Source organism: Poecile atricapillus, chromosome Z (assembly GCF_030490865.1).
Source record: "Poecile atricapillus isolate bPoeAtr1 chromosome Z, bPoeAtr1.hap1, whole genome shotgun sequence".
Lineage (NCBI taxonomy): Eukaryota > Metazoa > Chordata > Aves > Passeriformes > Paridae > Poecile > Poecile atricapillus.
The window spans coordinates 12,555,057-12,581,073 of record NC_081289.1 but is presented as its reverse complement, the minus strand read 5'-3'; the positions used below and the strand labels follow the sequence as shown (position 1 = coordinate 12,581,073).

The window sequence follows — 26,017 nt, the reverse complement described above, 5'->3', positions numbered from 1 at the left end:
CCTGTGGGAGTAAATTCTTGGAAGAAGCAGGATGAAGGCAGTAATACAAAGCCTTTGAAGACCTGCAGGGCTGAAGTGCAATGGTGTAAGCTGGGTGGAAGGTGGCTGAAGACACTTGTTTGCCCCCTTGCCTGAAGCTAGCCTTGGGGCAAAGCCCTTCTCAGGCACCAGACTGGCAGAGACCAGTTCAGGGCCAGGTACAGTGAGATGTGGGAGGATCTCAGCCCTAAGCAGGCTTCTTCATTACCTTCAATGAGATTTTTATTGTTACTAGGAAAGCTATTCCCATGAGATCTTAACTTTTGTGCTGTGCACTATGCAAGTGTGTTTAAATATTAGATGATTTATTTCTGTATTTTCACTTGTCCTCCATGGGAATGATAAGGATTTTAATGTAGTACAGAAAATCCTCTGAGATCTTCAAATTAGAAGAACTCTAATGGAATAGAGTCCTTTTTTTTAAGCATAAAATGATGTGTTTGTGATTATAATTGATGATATCCTCATGAATCCCTTGTGTTAAATAAAGTGAATCAGGTAAACAAAGTATTTTATCTTGCTCAAATTCATTGTTGCAAAAACAAGAATGAAACACATCTGTAACATAATTAATTTGATTTTTTTTTACCAAAAAGAAACACTTTTACTGAAATGGCAATATTTTAATTTTGTGCATCATCATGGGATCACTTTAAATTAAATTAAATTAAATTAAATTAAATTAAATCAAATTAAATTTCTGCATGATATTTGCATTTGGGTCATGTTCTGTGGAAATGAGATCATTATTCCATTGGGTGACATGTTACCAAAATGGTCCTGGTGAGTGGAGAACTTGGCCTTGAATTAATTCTAATGCAATTGTAACAGAATATTTTTAGGTAAAAGCAGTGATGCCAGAGAAACAAGCCAACTTAGGTAATATTTAATACTTGAAGTCCAATGCTGATCAAGATGCCACTTTCCAATTTCCCTTCCTGCAATCTGCCTGCCCTCTGCCAGGCACTGGTGTGTGATTAATTGACTGACATGAAGTCTGTTATTTACATTGCAGATATATTGTAAGTAGACTCCAGGTGAAGCTCACAGCATGCTGCATATTTACTGCCATATGTTCAGGAGGTTGTGAACAGAAAAAAGTAAGTCTAAAGCCAGAGGAGGCATTAGAGGACACAATAGAAAAGCTAATTATAAAAGCCTTCAAAAGCAGTCCCTGCTTCACCATTTGATGTCCCAATATGTAATTACAGAGAACTAGGAAATAAGGGAAGATAATAAAAGGAAGATAATAAAGGGAAGATATAAAAACCAGGGCATGCTAGTTTGTGAGAGAAGAGGAAAACAGAGCTCCCAATGCATTTCTCCTTTAGCTGTTGGAAATGAGGGAGGGCTGGTAAAGGAAGCTGGAGGGGGCAGGTGTCCTGGGTGGCATAGACAGGGGAGCTGTGAGCTCAGGGGGAATGGGCAAACTTTGTCGGTGCCGATTTTGGGTGCAAACTGGTGTTTCACCCTCCTGAGGGGGCTTTGCAGCAGGTGGGATGGCCACAAAGGGAGTGCTGGGGCTGGCAGCTGTATCATCCCTATTGGCAAGCAGTAATTTGTTCCCTTTAAGCAAGGACAGCATGGGAGGAAATCACCCCACAGGATGCCGCCCCTGTTTTAAAGCCCATTATGGGCTGCCTGCGCAAGTAGAAAATCTTGCTCTGCATCTGTTACTGTGTCCCCTACTAATGTTTGCATTTTCCTTGCTATTTTTATCACTTCTGAGTTAGGCTTCCACTATGAGGGGCACAGTGTGTCTCCTATTGTTTCGCAGAGTGGCGGTAAGGGTAGTTTGGAGAGGGTTATAGATTTTGACAAAATAGAAGAAAAACGCGTCTGAATCCTTGCTTTAAATCTCCATGTATACTGTAGATCAGTATTTCTTAGAAAAATAAAGGTGCTGCCCAGCATTCCTATGAGCTGCACACGTGTGGGGGTCTGGGGGTCAGGACACTCTGGGGCACATGAAGCAGCTTCTGGCTGGCTGACGCAGGAAGGTGCAGGCAATGTGGGGGGCTGGAAATGACAGCTCTAATTTTGCTCTGGGGCTTGAGGGAGAATGTCTTCCCTCACGCCTCGAAGGGCCTTCCTCAACACACAGCTCAATTATTTGGATGGTAAGCTGATTAGAGGATTTGAAGCCAATAATCCAAAAATGGTTGATGCCAGCCTCCAACTGACACATCAACTTACTCTCAATGAGGGCAGAGATGAGACACATTTCAAATTATGATTTTGTAGAAGGGTTTCAAACACCTTCTGAAGGTCTGTTGTAGGGAGCAGGGAAAGCAGGCAGCAAGAGGCTCTTTAACATTCCTTTGTGTCTGTTCTGGTTGGAGCTGGAAGTTTGTGCGCTGTGCCTGCTCCCGCTCCATCCTGGCAGGCAGCTGGGGACACAGGGCTCCATCCTGGCAGGCAGCTGGGGACACAGGGCTCCATCCTGGCAGGCAGCTGGGGACACAGGGCTCCATCCTGGCAGGCAGCTGGGCTCTGGGGACACAGGGCTCCATCCTGGCAGGCAGCTGGGCTCTGGGGACACAGGGCTCCATCCTGGCAGGCAGCTGGGCTCTGGGGACACAGGGCTCCATCCTGGCAGGCAGCTGGGGACACAGGGCTCCATCCTGGCAGGCAGCTGGGCTCTGGGGACACAGGGCTCCATCCTGGCAGGCAGCTGGGCTCTGGGGACACAGGGCTCCATCCTGGCAGGCAGCTGGGGACACAGGGCTCCATCCTGGCAGGCAGCTGGGCTCTGGGGACACAGGGCTCCATCCTGGCAGGCAGCTGGGCTCTGGGGACACAGGGCTCCATCCTGGCAGGCAGCTGGGCTCTGGGGACACAGGGCTCCATCCTGGCAGGCAGCTGGGGACACAGGGCTCCATCCTGGCAGGCAGCTGGGCTCTGGGGACACAGGGCTCCATCCTGGCAGGCAGCTGGGCTCTGGGGACACAGGGCTTCCCAATGCTGCCTCTTCTTGGAAGGCAAGAAAGGTGTTCACTCAGGAAGAGAAAACAGGAAAAGAGAGCTGTGTTGGTTCAATGAGAGGACAAGTTGGAAAAGGTGCCGAGAAGATCAGATGCTCAAACTATCAACTCCTCTCTCTCCTTTAAAGACCTCCCAAAAATTCCTAAGAAAAAATTTCCAAATTCCCTGTTCTTTGCAAAATTTCAGATTCTTAGCAGATTTGCCACCTGACTTTGCAACAATGATTTACACAAATAAGCCTGCAGATTTGATGGAAGCAGTAAGGCTTATATGTGAACAGAAATCCCAAGAATGTGAACCATAAAAATTACAGTTTTTTTAAATAGTTTTGTGCTATGAATCATTGTCAGATGATTATATATATATTTGTCCATGGTCTGTGGAAACTTCAGTGTTTAGACATATTTCCTTACTTTTATAATTACATTCTGAATAGAAAATTTGCATTGGTAAAATCTTGCTTTAAATGTATCCCCAATTGCTAAAATTAATAAACGCATTATTATATTTGTTGCACATTAAATTTCAAAAGGCATTTTTCAATTGTTGAAAAGAAATTAACTAGAGAAAGCACATAAAATGTCAAAGGTGACAAAGAGACCAGCCCAGCCATGGAGGTGATTGGTTTGGGACAGAGAACTCCTTTGCTTAGTGCTTGCATAGTGCTGAGCACTTCTGTCTTTAGTTATCCTTTTCTGATTTAACCTTGCTCAAAGCTATGGTTCAGCTTCCTTTGCTGTTCCTACAGGAACTGCCCTCAGTTTCCAAGATGTCAGGCTTGATGTGGGCTGCCTCAGATTCTAAATACCTATTGCATGTGCTGATGAGGTATTCAAGGGTTTCCAGCACATTTGAATGCAGATGAATTTAATGGGAATCCTGGAGCTCAAATCTTTGCAAAATTCAGATTTTAGATATTTCTATATGGATGCTCGAAGACTTAGAGCCCTGGAATGACCAAAGAGGGAGGGGAATGAAGGAGCACCTTTCTCAGGGTACTGATTTTTCAGAGGATTTAGAGAAGCAGTAGTTTGCAGATGTTTACCTTTTGGTTGCATTTGGTTGAAATCAGCTAGTAAGATCAACAGTTAGTGAGAGACATGTTGGGGAAACACACTTGTGATTCTGTTATGCTGTTTTCCATATGGAAATGAGACTTACCCAAATGTTCCTTGATGGACTGCTTTCTCTTAAATGAGAGGAAGCAGAAAAGGAGTGAAAAAAACCTCATGTTCAGATTTAAAAGGAAGCTACGAAGGTAGATAAATAGAATTGCAGGTTTCAAAGTGAGTCTGTTCTGATGGAACATACAGAAAGCAAAGCTGGGACAAGGAAAGAGGAAGGTTTGTGTTATCTACAAATTACCTTGAGCCAGAAATACAGAAAAAGAGCCATTAAAGAGATTAATGAAAATTTGTGTCCAAAGTGTAACAGTTTTACTTCTGTATCTCATAGGAGGACACTGACATAAATTGAATATATTTTAAAATATTTTGTTGTCTGGTCAAATCAAATGGAAGAGCAAGGTCACCCCAATGAAATTGCCATAAAAATTTGAGCATTCAGATAGAAAATCTACCCTTATCATCCTTTACCATGATGACTTATGCTAATGAAAAGAAATAATATTTTACACAGCTGTCAAATGCCCTGGGCATGAGTAGAGTTTTACAGGCGCAGGTGAAGAATACTGAAGAGGAGCAGCTTTTTCATAGAAGAAACAAGATTACAACTATTGAGGCAAGAGGAGAGAGAGGATGAGAACTTGATCACATATGATTGCTGTATATATTTAAATGTGTTTGCTGAGATTCCTAGGTGCCTGTAGTGGCAGTAGTAATAAAAATGTGGTTGTAATAGTTTTCCTTCATAGAATATAGTGTCTGAGCTACCTGGTCTTTTAAAATATGTTGAAACTGTTTTTAGGACATTTTTCACATCTTATAAAAACCATTTTCTAAGCACTTGTACCAAAGTGCAGATAGTCCCAAGCCACTTGACGCACTCTTTCAGTATGAAATGTTGACAGGGCAGTTTAGTTTTAGCACTAACTTGCCTGATTTTGAAAGGCATTTCATCCTTGCAAGTAGTTATACCAGTAAACCAGATAACTGCAGGTGGTTACATTTGCTAATCAGATGGATAATTATTATACATTGGTAAAAGAAAGACAGCTGCAATTGCTATAGACAATTGTTAGGAGTTTCTTAGCATAACAATGAACTGCAGCACCTGCCATCCCAATATGTTTTACAATTTTGTTTCTGGTATTATTTCCTAGACCCCCCGTAGCACAGAAGAATCTACACAGCGTTCTAGCTGTAACTTGAAGACTTTTTAATTTCAAATGTCTTGTTACATTTGCTTATAACTTTCCAACAACTTTACCTTTTAGATCAATGTTTATTAAAGGTTTGTTTTCATTAAAATAGTGCACAGATGTTTGGCAGATTTATGTATTTCTATTTCTAATTGCTGGCTAATTTGAAAAAGATTTTCACTTAAAAAAAATAAAAGAAAGAAAGAAAATCAGGTTTCAGATCAGTAGTTTAAACCTGTGTGGTTCTGCATGTGTGTAACTCAGAGACTGCCTGCTGGGACCTACAGGTTTCATCTACTTTATGATTAGATCCGTGACAAGTTTGAAGGAATTTGTTTCACAAGCAGAGAAGACTTAGTTATGCATAAATGACTGGAATAGTTTAGGTATGTCTTTGCTGTGCTATGTATGAGGTATTAATTTCCATATTTATCATATATCTATATATCTGTATCTGTATATATATCACAAGAGTCACTTTCCATTCTCCTTTAATTTAATTTCTACCAGTCCCTGCCTTACCATATCTGCTAGATACAGTAATCTGGGCAGGGAAAACTGCTTGTTTCACCCCTCACAAAAAGCAGCATCCATCAATGTAAATTGGTGAGGATTAGTGTATATGATAAAGCTGTGCTTTCATTGCCACCTAGATCTGCTTCTACTGGCTGTTTACCACTCTTCAGGTCAGTTTGGGAAGAACACAATGAACCTGGTGTAACATTTATAGTGCTTACCCATGATAAAAGGTAATAATAAGCCTTTAAAATATCTCTATTTAGCTCTCTGCACCACACAGAAAGCAAATTCTCCATACTTCTCCTTCTCTACAGCTTATCCATGTGGTGTGATCCATTGCAACATAATTTCTCATTTATGATTGTTGGTTTAGAGAGGGAATCCTAATGCTCATAAAGAACAACTTGCTGCTCCTTGCTTAAATGTAAAATCACTGAGCAGAGACTCTTCTTTGTGCTTTCAGCTTTTCCACGCTTCCATTGCATGCATCTCACATTTGACCTTTACAACCACAGTTCCCATCTTTATTTTCATTATTATCTTATATATCTGTAGCTTTTTAGTAACAGTTTGCAAATGGATGGACTGCTGTCTCAAATGCACTGAAATTTTAGCAGCTAAGATTCCTCTGAGATCTGGGGCCTCTGGAGGGGTGTGAGTGACTCTTTGTCCTTTCTTGCTGCCTTTGTGTTTCTGCCCAGAGGGGCACCAGAGCACCACTTACAATGGCCAGGATCTTTAGAAGCTACATCTCAGTGCATTTAATATTTAATATATTACGTACAAAGTTGTTGTCTTATAAGGGTTTTGTGGGGGGTTTGCCATTATTAAGTCTGAAGAAGGTAGAAGACTGTGTAATTCCAGAATTATCTGAATCTCTTCCTCAAATTTCCATCACTTTCAATCAAAACCCATTTTTCTACATTTCAAGGGGACAAGTTGTCTCCACAGCCTTGTCAGCAACATACCAACCCAATTAGAGATTCACTTCTTAGCTTTTTTCCTGCATCTGCTGAGAAAATAGTGATGTCCAAACCAGTATCTACTATCCTTCCATTTGTAGTCCATGTTACAAACTTCCTTTCTCTGATATTGTTCTGCAAGTCCAAGTTCACTTGCATAGATACCTGTGTTGTTCTGTAATAATTTGGTGGGTTTTTTTGTAATTCTTTAACCTCTTTCTCAATGTGATTGCTCATTTGTTGAGGCCTATGTTATTCTCTTAGCATATTTCAAGTTAGTCCAAATTTTCCCCTATCCTGTTTTTGTGAGAAACTTGGTCTGTGCAGTGAGGTCAGGCTGCTTAATTGGTTAATTAATTCACCATTCTGCCCTGAAAATTCCCCAAGTCTGCCATGGCTGTCTCAATAAGAATCATATCTATCTGCAAGGGACTCCCTGACTTTTTTTGGCAAAGCTCAAAAGTTTCTAGGAATTATATTATGCCAGCTTTTGTTCATCATTTTGCTTTTGTTTTAAACCTCTTCTGAACTCTTGGCTGAGGGTCACTGGCATGTCTTGTGACCTGTCTGTTATTTGCACCTTTTGATTCAATGGTTGTAATGCCTCTCCATTGACAGTAGATCCAACTGAGATTTCTCAGGATCATACAAATCACTGGCAGTAAGAAAAGAAATTAGTAACTCCCATTTCTTCCTTTGATTATCTCCTCCTTAATCTGAAGTATGTTTGTTTTCTTGAATGTATTGGGAGATCAGATGATCTGAGTGATTTCCTTGAGCAACATGAGAGAGTCTTTTTGGTCATCACACGGCCTTCCAATCAGCTGAGCAAGTGTTTTGGTCTCAGAGCATACATATTCTGATTTTTATGTGCTATGTCTTCAATTATAATTGCTATTGTTCTTTTTAAAATTGCCATGCTATAAACTTAATACCACTGATAAATTCAGTTTTGTGGTCTGCAGTGAAAATGCAGGCAAAGCCATGCAGAATAAGAGCAATTTATTGAATTTACACTGAGTGACAAGGGGCAAAGAGATGGGCAGGAGTTCAGGTGTTGCAGGGTCTGAACTCCAAACCGTCAGTCAAAGGGATATGGAAAGGAGCACATGGTCATAACAGAGACTTTATGCTGTGTGTTGTCCTCTTAAATTTCCTTCAAACCTTGGCAGTTTTTTAGTTTGTTGTTGTAGTGTTTTATCTAGGAATTTTTACTTTATTCAGAGGTAATAAAGCAGAGAAACTCAGAAATATGTTTACAAGCAAAGCAAATTTTTTAATAATGGAATCAGCGTCAGATGTGATTCACTCTCTTCTAAAAAAGGTCTTTATGTCCTCATTTTCATCTTCAATATGCTTTTAAACACTATTTTAAAATTGCTCATAAATTAGTATACAGTTCTTGTATTTGAATTTATCATTATTCACAGCTTGCTTTTTACAGTGAGGGCATTTGATCTAAATATCCCTATCTATATATAATTTTTGCTTACCACAGCTGGTGTTTTGGAGAAGATTTACTTTACTAACATACTAACATTAATACCCTGCAATGTCTAAAATGCCTTTAGCATGCCATTTACACTCATCTGAGAGATTTCACAAAAGTATGATATTAGTAAGCCTTCATGAGTAATCCATCATGCCTAGGAGACTTAATCAGATTGGACATGTACTTACCCCTGGCTTAATAATTGTTACTTGTGTTATTACTGCCCTTATTTCTATTTTATCTGTGGTAAAATGTTCAGAATTTCAGTTGTACTTCAATACATTATAATCATGGTTATCCGCAAAACACAGCACAGCACAAAACCTGCAGCCACAATTCAGATTTCATGTGTAGTAAAATCTCTTGCTATTTCTTTTAAAGGACTATACAAAAGTTTAATATTTCTTCAGGACTGTTGAGGTAGCAGCATTAAATATTAAAACATTTAAATGTGCAGAACTGATTAATTCAGAATATATCAGAGCTGCTCATAAATGTTTAATATCTGTATTTTGCCTGATTGGATATAATTTAAGCTATGTGCTTCTCCAGCACTCTAGGACCAGGTACTCATCTTTTATTTCTAGGAATGGTTTAAACATCATTCCTTTTATTACAGGTTAATATTAATGCCTCAACCTTTGGCTGTTATTGTTCATTCTTTTATAGAACCTACTTCAAAATTAATCACCTAAAGTCTGAGAGCAGCTGTTAAAGTTCTTTTTAAGTGTACCTTTCAAAAAATATGGTTCAGTTAAAATTTGTATGACCTCTGTAGGATGAAAGCTGAAATTTTGTATTTGCAACATTTATGCATTTCCTTAGAAAAGCAGAAATATTTGGGGGAGGATTGGACTATGCAAGTCGTGGATCCGGTCTGAGGTTAAACTTGGACCAGGTTATAGCTTTGTTGGTTCACAATGAACAAATTACATTAAAAAGATGAAGAATGAGTGTCAGTGTCTCTGGGGGAGAAGGGATAGTCCTGACTGGCAGGCTGGCATGTGGCTGCTGAACTACAAGTTTGGACCAAAGCACCCAACTGCAGTGGTGAGACAGCCTCTTGTGTTTACTGGTGGTGTATGGAACATAAAGATCTGTATGGAAGGCTACAGGTCTATCTGAGACTTAGCTCTAACTCTGGTCTTATGCCCAAATGCCAGTATCATTTATCTTTATTAATTTACAACACTAGTGCTGTTAAAACTCTCAACAAACAAATTTGAATTTTTCTATACAGAAAAATTCTTCACCATGTTTTTGTTCCCCAAAACTTAAACAGTGCTCTGAAGGTGTCCACCAGAGCAGTGCCCCACCAGGCTGGAAGAAAGGCAAAAGCTCTGTAGGAGCACCTGTGCCAACGTAGATATGTTTTTGCAGCACTCACCAGGAAGCATGTTTAGCACACAGCATTAGCAGTGCTCCATACTAGTTAATTTTCCTCCTCAACATGTTTTAAATGATCTTCACTGCGTTTAGTGCTTTATCCTGATCTCTCTGAAGCTAATGGCTGAAGCACCATTGCTTGTAATGAGGCCCAGCTGCCTGAGAATGCCTTGAATATAATAAAAGGACTGCCAAGCAATTTGCTGTGGTCCAAGGCAGAAATCTTGCTTTGATGCAGTGCTTTTTCCTTTTGAAGGGTGCTTCTCCACAGTAAGAAGCAGAATTGTGGTTGCTGCAAAAAGCAAACTTCAAGTTTAACAGAGAAGAGGATGAGCTCAACATGGGACAGGTTAATGCTCTGTAGTTCATCCAAAAATATTGATTCCAAGAGTGTTTTCTTGACTTAAATGGCTTGAATTTTTTGCTGTCTGACTTCCTGAGATAGTTAGATATAATATGTTTTTGTAGCACATATTTCTGCTTGTCCTTGGAGACCTGTGAGAAGGAAAAGGAGCATACTCTGTCTCATTACAAAGATGTGGGACATGGAAGTTGTCTTGGAGTGAGAAAGTGGAAGTCTAAAACAGGCATAAATTATATTATATATATAAAATGACCTTTTTATCTGAGGGATCTTCGAGGCAGATCTCATCTAGAACTCTGAGACAAGCCCTGCTATGCTCTATGCTAGTATGCTCAGAGATGCTGCCTAATGCTGCCTTGGTTTCTTTTTGACTTTGTTCTTCAAGACTTGAGGAACTGCCAAGTTCTCCCTGTTTTTGACAGGATAATATAAACAGCAAAATGAATACATTACCCAAGCTACTTTTGTATGTAAGCTAACAGGAAAACTGTGTTTAGTCATGTTTATTTCAGAGTTAGCAATAAGGAAAAATATGTCAGATGTGAAAGAGAAAAAAAAAAGTCATGAGAAGGCATTACAATATAGTTAAGTAGAGGCAAAGTGCCCCTTTGCTCTCTAGGAAATGGAATAAAAAGAGTTCCAGCAGGAATGATTTATAATAGAAAATGCAACTTTTGCAGAATGAGAACCTTACTTGAAAAAAAACCTACCATTTTTCTTGACTTTTTTTTTTTTTTTTTTTAATTTGGAAAACAAAATTTTGCATAGGGGAGTTTGACTCAAATTTTTTTTTTTTTTTTTTTTACTTTTGCTTTCAAGTTCATTGAATTGGCTATGAAATCCACATTATTCTTTGTCACCTTGAAGTGGGTCTAGTGCTGACCCACGCCAGTGCACCCACTAGAATTATTTACTTATTTTCTGCTCCAAGATAAGGGTTAGGAGGAGAGCAAAGCAGGCTCAAACTTAAAGGGGTATAAAGAAAACTTTATTAACAGAATTAAAAGAAAAATAATAAGAAATCAGAATAAACCTTCGGATTTAAATTGCATTTTTCAAGATTAAATTGTATTTTTTTGGTATGTAGTATCACAAAGTCAGTGATTTACTCTATTGTCTTTGTTTACTCTGTCTTTACTCTATTGGAAAGTTGGATGTATTAACTAGATTGTAAAAGTTGGAGCACAGTGAAGTTCTGCCCCTGAGGTGGAGGGAGCACATGGCACAAAGTGTTTGGAAAGGACATTAAAATCTTGATTTAGATTAAAATAGAGTTTTTTTTCATTACAGTTTAACAAAATGAACTGAAATATTCAATTTCAAGCTGAAATGATACTGGAGAAGATCAAAGTATTTGATTTTCATTGAAAATGGCATAATAAGAATACTGTATTTTTTATGAATTTCTAGGCATTTCAGCCTCCTAAAAGCCGTTCATTATTCCCTGTTTTCATATTCAAAATAATAATAAATGTTCAAATACTATTGGCAATGCACTGTTTCCATTGTTTATTGAATAAGCTTATTTAGAAAAATGGCAAAATCAAAGTTCCTTAAATTTTAGGTGAGAAAATGCATTTGCTCCTGAACTAATATGGTGAAGGATGTACAGAGGTGGATTCCTAAAACACTCTTTGCGTGTTTTAGAAATTTTTAAATGTATTTCTCTCCATGCTTGCTGACTGCTGCCTATTCAGTGTACAGTTCATCGCAGTTGATGCAGGGACCACACTCATATCCAGACCCCTCTTTCTGTACTCTGCATATCTCATTCTTCTTAGTCATGCACTTAGACAGATGTCAGAGTCATTCTTTGACTAAGTCCCCAACTGTGGGATTTAAAAGACAGAAGTGGAAGACAATATTGAATATATATTCCCCAGAAGCACGGTATTTATATTTATTTATGCCTAATTTCTTCATAGCTAGATCTGTATGATATATGAGGTGGTGTGACTACTTTTGTTAGTGTTTGGCCATTCTTCTGTGCTTTAATTTCTGAATTAGAGGAAAACGTTGAGGGTGAACCAGAGATTTCTGCCATTTTTTCTCAAAATGTTTGACTTCTCAGGGAGTCCAACTTCACACAGCTGTAGTAAAACCAATGCAGAGTCTCCTATGCAAAAAGTTTCTGTTATTTTCTCCTATTCAAGGCATTGCAGATTGACAGTGATGTTACTTGTTGAGCCAGGAGCTGGAACAGAATGTTAAATGTTCCTCATCCATATTTAGGCACATGTTTCTTTTCACTGGTTGCTCAGAACTTTTGTTTTTGCAAGTGTAGGTATCTGCTGATGAAAATACCTGGAGTATTTTCTCCTCCTGGTTATTCTGTGGGAAAGGATGTTGAGGTTTATCCCCACCACAGCACAGTGGTGTCAATTCTGCCTTGACTGTAGTAATTCCTGAGAGGAATCTGACAGAAGTGTCTGTCTAATTTGCACTGGAACAGGGGTTTGGAAGAAGAACTTCAGCATTTAGGTAAGATGTTGACCAGCTGGTACTCTTGCATTACTGGCCTATGTTATTATAGGTGTCTGGTGTTACTGGGAGCTTATTTGGTAGCAATATTCATTCAGTGATGTAAAGACATGCCACAGAACAGGAGACAGAATGACCAGCTGGGGTCTGTGGATTTAACTGTGTGTTATATTGTGCCTTGTCCAGTCAGTGGTGTTTGGATCAAATGGACTTGATTAACTTTACCAGTTGTTTGTTTAATTTAGTTTATTAGGGAGTTTTCCAGGGGGAGCTGTTTAGTTTCTTTGTTTCACATTTAAAATTTTCATTGGCAAACTGATGAAGAAATGCTAGGAAGATAAAAAAACCTCTTCATTGTTTTTTCTGGCAGAGATCTGCTAGTTATCATGGCTCATGGCTAGCTTGGCTTCTTGCTGAGGATACCAATACAAGCTATTATGGCAATTATTTTAGTTCTTCCTATTGCTAATAATATCTTGTCTAGGAGAGTGGCTGTGCTATTTGCACAGCTTAGCTTGTCAGGTGACTGACTTTCCTGCAGAGTAACTGTGCTTTATGAACCTTTATAAATATATTTGCCATTTTAGCCCTTTCCCCCTCCTATTATAATATGCAGAACCTCACCTATTCTGGAGGTGCTTCTTAGTAATTGTCTCCTGAGGGACGTGAAGACCTCTGTGACACAGCAGTGCACAAGCCAGGGAGCTGTAGGCTTGCAGCAATCCAAGGCAGGCGGCTCTGGGATTTATTTTCCGGAGAGCCAAGTGCCTCTTTTTGTTCTAACAAGATATGAGTCATAGCAGGGACATGGCTGTGAATACTTATCGCTTTCACTGGGATGTGCAGAGCAGAAGGAATTTCAGTATGGAAAGAGGACATGAAGTGATTTGTTAAAAATCCGTTATTTGCTAGGGGAATTTGTACTGGTGTTATCTGGGATAGTTATGTACACCAGGGACAAGAACTGTGCTGTTCCCCTTTTTTTTTATTTTTAAGAACAGAAAGTGACCACTTGGGAATTTGCTGTATTTATAAAGTATTTAACAAGCAACTAACTGATAATGACAAGTTCAACACAAGTTATTGTGCTGCAGTTGTATTTTTTAGTGTGTGCATGGTTTGGCTGGTTGCCTGGTCAGAATGTTGGACTCAGAGTTTTTTGTGAACATTTAGAGGTGGTAAAGTATCTGTTACCTGTCTAGACAGGAGTCTAGAAGGAACCTGTTTTTATATGCAGATTCAACACTTAGCCCAAGAAAAATAGAGAGAAGGTGCTTTGATGATTTTCCCCCAGAGTCCTGTCAAATGTTTCATAATCACAACCTGCCACAGTGCTGCTGTTCCAGCCCTCTGTCTTTCTTGTTCAGTAGTTGACCATTATAACAATCCTAACACAAAGAACCAAGAGCTCTTGCTAAAGTGAGGTACCTACAGCCACACCCTGCCCGAGGTAGCTCAGTTATTTGGGATGCTCAGCCTTTACAAACCCCACTGTGAAGAATTACACTGTAAAGAATAAGCATATGTATTGTCTGACTGTCCCCATCTCTGCCTCTGACCCATTTAGCCACATAACCATAAAGATGAGACAAACAGATGCCACTGAGTTTTAGTATTGCTCTTACTTTAGGAATTTTATTACTTAAGCACATTATTTTCATTCTTTTGAGTCAATTTTCAATAGGTGTTTATATCTGGCAGAGGACTAGTAAATATTTTTTTTATTTTTTCAGATTCTTTTCCATGTTCTGATTTAAACCTTTGCAAAAAGGTAGTTTTAATTGATTTGACCTTGCAGTATTAACATAGAGTGTATGATCAGAGGATTGCATTAATATTTGTTATAGCCCAGCCACTCATATGCCAGAATTGAGTACAAATATTGCTTTATATTTAGTATAAACCCCACTATATTTTCCCATATATATCCTTCTTTGATCCATTCTTTAACTTAAAATGTCAATCAATCTCTAGGCTATTTTGTAGTATTGTTCCAGTTTATAGATGGGGGTTGTGCCAGTTTTTTTTACTAGCATTCTGCACCAACTAAATGAGGGACTGTACTTAAGCAGAATTATTTTGTTGCATGAATCATACATACAAAATTAAATCATATTTTTGAACTCGTGTCCGTTCCCATAATAATACAGTATGATGTATTTTGGTCCTCTTCCTTCTGTTCATGGTTCTCAGCAACTTTCAGTGCATTTCAGTCTTCACTTTTCCATGCTAATTCTCTTTATTTTCTCCCTTCTAATCAGGACACTTGTGCACTCTTGCCCCGTGCTCCCAAGAGTCTATAGCCAGCCCTCCCGGAGCCTGACTTGGTAACAGCTTTGAGTCTGGACAGGCTGCAGCTCAGACTCTGCTGACTGTGCTGGGCACATCTGTTGTATAGAGAAGACTCTGAGATGAGCAGTTTGGGTGAGGAGGATGATGTTCTGCATACTCACAGCCAGGCAGATGAATCCCAAGTCTGGTATTAAAAAAACACCTGTATGTCCCTTGTGCAGCTGCTCTATTGAATGCCCAACATATTTAGACTGCAAATTACCAGGTTATTTAAGGTCTCATTTCTGCAGTCCATTAAGCAATCTTGTTAAGCTCTGGTTTAAGGAAGACAGGGACTAATATATTGAAGATAAATGGAATCAGAAACTTTATTGCTCACTCTTGTTCGTGATCTTAGCTATTAGACTATGCCAGCTTTCACTTGAATTATATCCCACAAGGAATCCACTCTGAGGAAGGAGGACTGTGACTGATGAGGAAGAAGTGTCATGGCTTGATGCCTGAAGTTAAAAGTGGTCAAAATGATAATGGGAACTTATTAAGAAGGTAACAGCATCATATACTGTGTTGCTCAAGGTAGTAAAATTAAATGCTGTGTTATTGAAAAATGAAGTTGATGGTGGTTGGGAACAGAGGCAAAAATAATACAGAATATGTGGAATTTTGGGATTATTTGGGAGTGAATTTGGGATACTGGGAGTGAATTTTGAAATATATCACCTCAATGCTAAGCATGAGTTAAAAAAAATCACATTGAACCTTAGGAATTATGAGGAAAGGAGTGAAGACTGAAACAACTGGGAGAATTTTTATCACTGGGTGTGCAATACAACTTTATACTCAGATTTCTGTGTCATGGATGCATCTGGTTTCCTCTGCTCCAAAAAAAATAGAGTAAAACTAGATGATGATGATGACAGAGAGAACATCTTCCTTTGTAATAGGACACTAATGTAAGTTTCCTTAATTTTGGAAAAAGGATAGTTGAGAGAGTTGTGAAAGTTATCTATAAATGATATATATATAACACTTAGTTGAAAATACAAGAATTAACAGAAAACTTAAAAATAAAGAAAAACATGATGTAATTGAATGGTGGAGCTCCTTGTAACCTGGAGCTGTAAAAGTATAAACTGACCGTGGGTTAATTTGATCCCCTCACCCTGGTCATTGATAAAGACACTAAAAAGGAGTGGTTCCAGTACTGGGCCTGGGGAACACCACTTGCAGCTGGCCACAACTCTTTGGGCTCAGCCATTCAGTTTTTCACCCAGTGAACAGTGCACCTTTTTAAGCTGTGGGCAGCCAGATGCTTCCTTGTTCTCCAGCATCACTTGAACTCCTGCATTTCATGATATTTGCTCATCATAATTCAAGTGTCTGTAAGAGGATTTGTGTTATTTTAGCCTGAGGTAAACATGTTCAGCAATCTGGTTTTAGAGGGTGTGCTTCCATAGCTGGAATTAAGACAAAAGTTCTTGCAAATGTTTAGATATTTCTGAGTTATAATAACTTCCTAGTAGATAATTATACTTGCTCTCTTTTCAAGCCAGTCTTCATTTTCTCTTTTAATGCTATTGTTAACTGGGTATTGAGAAGTTTTCTTTTGAGGACAGCAGAATAAAAGGATTTACCAAACTCTTCTGAAAATCCACACAGTGCAGAAATATTCAAACCTTCTAAATAATTTATTGAGACCATAGCCAACAATATGAAATTTTCATGTATGGGTATCAAACAGGCAACCTCACATAAACTTAAAAGGCATGAAAAATAAGGTTAGTCTTCAAAATGGGGGTCGATATTCTCAGGTTTAGAGTGATAAAAAGATAATCACAATAACATTTAATCTGTTTTTAAGAAAGAATTTATGTTGGTGCTTTTTGTAGAAGCATGACAGAATTTGGCTTCAAAACTTAATAAGGAGAGTGGAGGTTGCTGAATAAGGACACAAAGGAGTTCCAACATACATCAGTAACCAGGCTTGTTTCATGCCCTGTGTAGCTGGTGAGGTCTGGGCATGATCATCATCTCCTCCCATCTTTTCCTGGGACTTTGGATAAGAGAAATAATATACTACCACTGACAAAGTACATTGCACAGTCATTTTAGTCTAACCATCATGTAAATACTTTTAAAGCATATTTTACTGCCTTTTGTGTTATGCTGATAACTCTCACGTTTACAATATTCTGTTGCCCAAAGGTGCATTTCAATATGCTTCAGTATGATTTGGCTTGTGTTTCTTAAGCTAAAACTATAAACAACTGTCCTTTTCAATCATTACAGGAAATGTATTTTGATGATTATTCTTGTTTTGGCTATGGCACACAATTTAATTCAGTGGTTAATTTTTTAGAGACATAGCTGACGCACAGTTTAGTGAAACACATTCTGTTTCATATGCAGGTTATTGTGTTTACTGTTTAAACTCCATTAATACTATTCAGGCCTCTGTGAATTATCAAATGGAATAACAGACATTTGCTGATACCCTTTGGAGTGTTTTGGTACTACAAGGGCTTGCTAAGTTGCTAAGCATTAGTGGTGTGTTTGGCATAACACAAGAAAGAATATAAAGATAGTCATTGTCTGGGATGTCCTCGGGTGAGCTCTGAGTTCTGGGATGCTTAATTCCTGCTCAGTTCCCTCTGATGTGGGCGATGGTTGGACATTTTAACAGAAATTGGATAATTAAGTTACTCTGTGTGAATGGCTCTTGGTGGGAATAATCTCAGTTTAGCCACCTTCAGTGTTGACATCTACAGCTGAGCTTTACAGTCTGGGCTCCCTTTATAGTCAGTGAGGAGAATCAGACATTTCTGGAGTGTGATTCATCTGGTCTGTTTTAAACATCAACATTAGGGTGAGATTTACAGCCTAAATGGGGTGACATAAATAGATGTGATGTTCTCTGGAGCTTTATATAGCAGTAGCACATATTCACTGGGCCACTGACTGAAACCTCCATCTCCTCCTTCCAAGAAGGCAGCCCCAAAAGGAAGAGAGGACGTGCCTCTCTCTGTGCCAGCTGGTATTCCCTTTTTCCCATACAAAATGCAATGCCTGCAGCTAAGGGACACTGGCTGGGCCACACAGGCACTGGAGTTTAAAGTATTTTGAACCAATATTTTGTTGGGAAATTCAGATTTGAATCCTCTTGCCTAGGTGAGAGCCTTAATTGCCCATCTGTTGGTTATAAGCAGGCAGCTATGACAGCAGCCAGTCTTACCTCTCCTCTGTCAGGTCTCTGGGCTGTGCCAACATGTTTGGTGATGCCAGCTGGAACAAAGCACCTCTCTGCTCAATGTGGCCAAGTTTCTGGTGGCTTTGAATATGGTCAGAAATGTATTTAAGTTAGGGATTTTGATACATAGGAAGTCAGACCCTTGGGTCTCACATTGGAAATTTGTTGCAGGTTTAATCATGGGACTCCTCACTTTTACTGAGATGGGAGCTCTGAAGCATCTTGGGCCATGTAAACAAATATGACCAATTCCTTATAGTTTAGGAATATAAGAATAAACACTTTTTATATTGCTGCTGATGTCATTGTCACTGTCTTGCTATGAACTTTCAAAAATATAAGTAATGTCTCTGCAAATAGTTCTTTCACAAGGCTGATAGGCTACTCTGCATCAATGACAAATGATGTCTCTGGATATCATGTTACAGACATCTTGCCACACATCTGCAATCTATTTTCAGTTCTCTGTTTCTCATTACCAATTTAGGAAAGGATTTGAAAAGCTATAAAGACACAGAGATTTGATGGAGCATGGGGAAGAAGAACTGAAACCATACTGTAACACAAAGCAAGGCCAGATCAGATTTTTAAGTCTAGTAGAAAGATTTTTTTGTCTAGTACAAAGTTCAAAACTTGTGCATTTTTACCCCCTCCATTCGAGAGTAATCGCTAAATGGAATTACTGGTGAGGGCATCACAGGTTAGAGATGTACAGTTCTGTACAGGAACTTCAAGAAAAGCTCACTGGTGTGTTATTTTGAATTAAATGCTTTGGTTGTGGGCTTCAGAAAACCAATACCTAAGTGAGAATGCTTGCAGTTGTAAGACTGCACGTCTGTTTACTTAACCATGCTGAAATGTCTTTTTTCTGCTTTCTTCCACCTACTTGGGGAAAATCAAAACAAGTATGAGTAAGAACCCTGTGGGTTTTCTGCTTTTGTTGCAGAATGATGTGTAGACCTGTGATTCATACTGTTCCTGCATGTCTGTCTGGTGTTCATATTTGAAATAGCCATATAATTATGAATTTCTTGATTTTGTGTTCTTTTGAAAGCAAAGTATGTCTGCGAGCCATAAAAATTAGTTTGATGTCAACATGCTTTTCACTAGTCTTTTAAACATTTCTTTTTTAGTAATAAGGTTCTGAGTGCAATTCAGTTTATACACTTTCTGGATGCTTGTAACAATGTATTTTCCACCATTCACTTACAAGTACATTTATGAGCACACTATCTGGAAAGCATACCTCTGAAACTCTACCTGAGTATTTATAGATTTCTAATCACTGTGGTCTCTTAACAGTTGCCTTTAAATAAGGCATAAGGGTTTATTCTCTTCTTACTAGCAATTTAATCTGTAGTTGGCATTTCAGGAGTGGTCTGGTATTTTAAGGATTTGGACTTGGTATTATCTGTGCTCTGAGAGCACTACGTGCCTGGATGGGTCACTTGTGCTTGGCATTGTATGAGGGTGGCAGAAAGGTTCCATTGCCAAAAAAGGGGAACAAATTTGGGAAGGGACAAAGAGCATCTTCTGTGTTGAGGAGACTGAGGGGAGACATAGCAGTCTACAACTTTCTGTGAGGGGAAGAGGAGGGGCAGGCACTGATCTCCTCTGTGGTGACCAGTGACAGGATCTGAGGGAGTGGCCTGAAGTTGTGTTGGGGAAGTTCAGGTTCAATATTAGGAAAAGGTTTTTCCCCCAGAGGGTTGCTGTGCTCTGGAACAGGCTCCCCAGGGCAGTGGTCACAGCAGCAGCCTGACAGAGTTCAAGAATTTGGATAATGCTCTCAGGCACAGGTGTGACTCTTGGGCACGGTGCTGCGCAGTGCTGGGAGCTGGGTCCCTTTCCATTCAGCATTCTCTGTGAATGTAGTGTGGTGCTGACAGCCTTTGCTGAGTGATGTTTGTGTTTATTCCTTCTGCAGGATGCTGCAGCACTGTGAAGGGACAGAGGCCTCTCTGGACAGTGCCATTGCACACCTGACTTGCAGATGCTGGTATATTTTTTTAGGAGTGAAGCCAAAAAAAAACCCCAAAAGCATTACTTCAGTATAAATAATTTATTTCCAAAGAGGATGTTTTCCAGCCATGACTCAGGTGTGTGATGATGCAATATTACAGTGTTATAGGGAAGGCTTTGACCTTGAGAAGAACCTTAAAAAGTGCCTGTCATTGCCTTGATGCAAGAAAGCCTCATTTCTGGAAGTCCACTGTCTGTGGTGATTCCATTTCACATACCAGAATTATTTTCTGTTTTCTTTATGGTATGCAGAAGTGCAGTTTTATACTGTGGCTATGTCTTGTCTCACTTAAGTGTGTGGGGCATCAAAGATCTTTGCCTTTATCAATTCTGTCTTGTACTCTGTGATTGTCATCAACAGCAGCTGCAAATTCTGTGGGATTTCTGTATCTTTCTGAATCTCTTAGTGACATTCAGCTGGTGCTGAAGAACAGCCGAAATAGGTAAGACCTGTCAGAGGCAGATATCTCTTGAGATGATCTCCTTCTTCCACCTGGCATCTTTTCTACTTTTACAGTTTAGATGCATTTGCTATATTTTGAGTATTTTGAATATCAATCAAAATACAGCCTTTTTGGAGAGTAGATCGGTCCCTCAAGAGAATGTAAGGCAAATTTTAAGCAATTACTTACAATGATTAATAGATTTCTATATCAGCATGCAGTATATGTGGCATACAGCACTGGAAAACAGTGAAAATGATGTTTATAAGTATAGCATTAAATTCTTAAAAATATTTGACTATAACTACAGTCCAAAATCCATTTTGTCTTTCCTGTTATGCTGCTACCTCCACCTGTGGTATATTTTCAGCAGCATCTTTGCCAGCTTCCCTCTTCCTGACCTGCTTCCTCCTCGAGACATGTCAGCTCCTGGCATTGCCAGAGGCTCTGCTGTTCCTTGTCCCACGGGAAGCACCAGTGCCAGGGCTCTCACAGAAACTTGTTGTGCAAAATGAAAGGCTTCTCCAGAAAAGGCTGCTGCATCCCCTCCCTTCCCAAGGAAAGAACACCAAAGCTTCCCAGAGATGGTGGCCTCGGCAGGATGAGGCCAGCCTGTGTGCCTGCCAAACCAGCCTTGTTAGCAACCGAGCACAGCAGCAGGTATGTGCTGAGTGTGCAGGAGTTGCAGTCAGCAGCTCCCCGTGATTCCTGGTAGAAAATTGAACTGAGGGCCTCATGATTCTCAGAAACATATTTTGTGACCACAGTCACTGTACAGAAAGAAAGGTAGGGCAAAGCAGCCCAGAGGATACCTCCATGGTATTGCCCAGCCCTAATATGATTTGTTTTCCATGGAACCATTTCCAAGGCTTTTACAAAAGAACCTGGAGTTATTCACTCATCCATGTATTCCTATCCATGTGTTTTGTGGACAGGAATATTCCATACCCATCATGCAAACACTGTTCACTTTTAGAAGGTGGACTAAGAGTAGACAGTGGACTGCTTTTGTGGCTGATGACCAGCATGTGAAGCTGACCCACACTTCGCTCTTGGGTTTTATACCTGGTCTCTCTTCCCAGTTGTTGTGTGAATCCCTCATACTGAACCTTTCTTGGGTTTTCAGGCTACAGGTGCAAGTCCAATTTGCTTTTCATCACCTTCTCTTGGCTACTTTCTCCATCACACCCCATTCTTTTCTCCAAAAATTTCCCTATTCCCTGTACTGGTTCCAGTCACCACCTCTTCCGTCCTAGTTCACTTTTGCCCTCAGGTCTACTCTTTTGTCTCCTAAGATTAAGATTTTGGTGATGGTATTGGTCAACCTTTTGGAGTAACTTTGTTTTTGTGACATTTCACATGTCTCAGTGTTTTGAGAAGTGGGATTTTGATGAATTGATGTATTCTCAGAGAAGGCTTAGACTTTTGATAAAGATCACTCTCTTTCCCCTTTCTCTCCAACCAGCAGATATGACTTCCTACTTTAAAACACTGAGAAACTTTCCAGATCAAAACGTCATCAAAAAATGATATCTCCACAAAGCACTTCTGCTCCAACAAAGCTGAACTGAAATATTTTTCATGGAACTTTTTTCAGTAAGCTTTTATTAGTCAGAGTGCTCTAAGAGTACTAAGTGAGGACAGAGTCTGCAGAAATATTTAGATACTAAAAATGAAAATGTCTCTGTTGAGCATATGTGAACTCTGATTTTTTTTTTTATGTGTGTATATATATATATATAAAATATAGTTTGTCCAAACTTGGAGGAACACTCTCACACTTCAGAGCAGAAGAGTTGATGAAAGCAAAGGACAGTGGAATTTTTCATCCAGGGCAACATATTCTCCTCTAACTTCATCTCAGAAATGAAATGTTTTGACTGAAATTCCTTCTTCCTTGAATAATTAAATCAGTCTGAGGGAGACACCAAGAAAAACAAACCAATCCAAATAGTCCAAGGGGGTAAAAATTGGCAAATATCTTAGGAACTGAAAATAGAAGTGTTGAGCAGCTCTTAAAGTAGTTACCACCTTTGCCTCTAAAATTTGCAATGTGATGTTGTCTGATCAGTAGGTTGTTCCAAAATGCAGCCCTCATGCATTTCTCGGGAAGATGTTCTCAGTCCCTCCTACTGGACCATTTCAGAGCAATTGAGGGCTTCCTGCCTACATCTGCACCTTGGGTTATGTGCTCCCATCGCTGGCTGAGGGTGAGACGGGCAGAGCTGGGGATCCCTGCCTGTCCTGGGCAGCAGCCGGGAGGGCTGGCACGGGGGGCTGCTTCTGTGGGCTGGCAGGGTCCCCAGGAAGGCCTCCTCACTGCTTCACTCAGCAAATTCTGCTCCCAAAGAAGGGTCTTGTGGAGGATGGAGCAGGGCTGCTCAGGCTGGTAGATGACACCTGCTGCTGTGCTGTCCCTTGGGTGTTGTGGGACAGCATTGGGGCAGTGCCAGAGCCCCCCTTGCCTGCCCAGCCCTGGCTGCCCTGTGTCCTTCCAGGTGTTTTCCAAAGTGCCACTGGGTCATGGCATTGGTCCTTGCTCCTGTAGTGCCAGATATTTGACATCAACTACAATATGGCATGAGCCACTGTGAAGGCACAAACAAAGCCTGATGGAGGGAAACTTCTTGTGCTTTTGGAAGCGGAATTTAGGACCCCACAGTAACAAGCCCTAGCCCCTATATAAAATCACAGTCCTATTGCTGGGCTGTGCATTAGCACAGCTTTCCTGTTCTTGGTCATTATCACTTGGCATAGAGTGTGTTTTCTTTCATTTCGTGAGAATTTGATGTGTTTCACCAGTGGGTAGGAAAAAAAAATCATCACTGAGAATGTCGTGATTATTTTTTTTTTTCTCTTGAAGAACTATGGAATTATTCTGAAATGTATGACACGTGTGTAATAACAGCCTAGTCCTCTGTTTTTAAAAAATGTGCCAGAGGCCTTGTGCAGTTTCCCAGAGGCTTAATGAGGGAGCCATACTGTGTTGGAAATTTTTCAACAATAAAAATTGACCTATTAGATGCTTATGTAAAATGAGGGTTGACAATCACACAAATATGTCCAAAGTCAAATACAGGCATTGTGAAATATCACTTCTTTCCCACAGAGAAACTGGTCACCTGTTCACAGTAGGCTTTTGCATTATATCCTATCCAGTAAAGAATAAGATGCTTCCCTACAGGGAAACAAAATGGCAGAAAAGTACTGGCCCAGTGCCCTTCTATCAGTGCTTTTCACTGACTCTTTTGCCAAGTCTTCAAAAATAACACATAGGCATACTTTTCAACATATGTTTTTCTTCTTTGTTGGTTTAAAGGCATAACAGGAAGAAAAGGTCATGTATTATTCACTAGTTCATCATCAAATGCAGAAAAAAAAAATCATTGTTTGCTTGTTTGATTTTATTTTACTCTCCCTAATACATCTTTTATTTAAAAAAAAAATCTAGAGTCTTTTACTGTTCTTTTAACATCTATCAGAAGTAGCCTGTTCTTAAAAACTGAACATATGGCTCTGAACCTGCATCTGAATCCAGGGAAGTGTCTATTGCAAAACACTGAAATTTGGAGTCATGGGAGCAGAAAAGTTGGATTCAGGGTTTATTCAGTATAGTATTAAATAATCAAAGAAAAGAAGATAATTAAATATGAAGAGTTGAAGAATAAATGAAACATGGTAAATACTGCTCCTCTGCTCAAAGTAAATTAAGCTACTGACAACATTTTTATGTTTTTTAAATATTAAACACTATTTTTAAGCCACATGTGTGCCACAGAGGAAACACTGACTATTAGGACTGAAGAAAACCACCAGTTTCTCTTTTGAAAGTGTATCACCAATGAATGTCCTAGCAGTCACCTCAGAGTACCTTGCTTCAATTTCCTGGCCAGTCACTGGCTCATGATGACCCCAGCAAAAGAGGGAAATGTAGGGAAGTAGAAGGTGATTTAGGAAGTGATCAGAGTTTATCAGCAATCCCTGACAAGTATTGTTCCCAAGTTAAAGGAATAGGAAGGATTGTAGCATGAAGCAGAATGAGTGTGGTAACTGTGTGAAGTCTGGATGCATCTTCAGTGTATGAGGCTACAAGTCATGAGACTCTTCTTCAGCGGAAAGAGCTTTTTTGTTGTCTTATTGAGCTTCATATGGTTGGTGGCTGCCTGGCCCTCTGATTTGTCGAGGTCACTGTGCAGGGCCTCTCTGCCTTAGAAAGAGTCAACAGCTCCTCCCTGTTTTGTATCATCTCTGGACTCAGTATCCCTTCCAGTCCTGTGCCCAAAGAGTTTATGAAGATGTGGAAGAGCACAGGATGGAGTCCTGTGGAACCCCAGTGACAGGTCCCCACTCTGATGTCACCCCATTCACTTTAACCCTTTGTGCCCGACCTGTGAGTCAGTGATGTGTTTATCCTGCCATGTACTGGACATCCTGTCCATGAGGATCCTGAAAGACAGTATCAAAAGCTTTGCTGAAATCCAAAAAGGTTATATCAACTGGCTTCCCTTGTGGGTTACCTTGGCAAACATACCAAAGTAAAAAATATGAAAATTAATGCACACAAAAATTGAATAAATATTGCAAGAATTGTCAATTCTAACGAAGAATGTATAGATTCCAATGTTACCTGTAGTTCCTATTTGGATGTTTTTTGCTATTACTTAAGAATCTCTTAAAAGTGCATTCCTGAGCTATTTAAATACACACAATTTGTAATGTCTCAGATGGCCATGTAACTTTAATGTATCACACTATACTAAGCATGATAACTGTACCTTGGCACACTGTGTAGATCTGGAAAGAACAGTACCACAATCCTGGTTATTTCATTGCTTTTACTACAGTTTAATGTATGGACAATTGCTTAGAAGACATCTGTTCCAGTGTGTTATTTCTTAACAACTCATTGTGCATTTCATGAATATACCATAGTTTATGCTTCTGGCAAAGGCAACTGCCCAAGCACCAACTGAAAGTAAAAGTAGCCTAAATATTGGGGGAATTCAGATGGATTCACTGGACTGTATGATGGGATGTCATTCAAGAGCAAGAGCCTGCTCACAGAGCATGTACAGGATCTTAACCATAATATTTACACATATTTTATTTATCTCATTTCAGTGACTATTTCAACAAGTACCTTCTTTGATGGCTTACTGGTAACTGGACTCTACACATCTACCAGTGTTCAGGCTTCCCAGAGTGTTGGTGGTTCCAGTGCTTTTGGATTTGGTAAGTCCAATGTAATTTACCTTCTGCAGCCCAGGGTAACGAGTGCTTGTTTGTACAGAGGACATTGGTGGCAACACAATTACTGGAACAGGTTAACTTTGAGTAATGAGTAATAGATGGAAGTCAGTGGGAGTCAATGAGATAAGGCAATGGTGGCTTTTAAGCAGCTTTTATTGCTTCTTGTACCACCTTCACCTTTGCTCAGCCCTGGTATTAGATGCTGAATCATATAC

The 26,017-nt window shown here is 39.6% G+C and overlaps 1 protein-coding gene across 2 annotated transcripts in view; it reads left to right on the top strand.

Annotated features, from left to right (window-relative positions):
- Positions 1-26,017, top strand: part of LOC131592824 (reelin) — a 273,205-nt gene that overhangs the window by 17,198 nt on the left and 229,990 nt on the right. For both annotated transcript variants that reach the window (XM_058864623.1, XM_058864624.1), the window contains exon 2: positions 25,674-25,784. In XM_058864623.1, the coding sequence (XP_058720606.1) occupies positions 25,674-25,784 (111 nt within the window). The remainder of the gene's footprint in view (positions 1-25,673; positions 25,785-26,017) is intronic.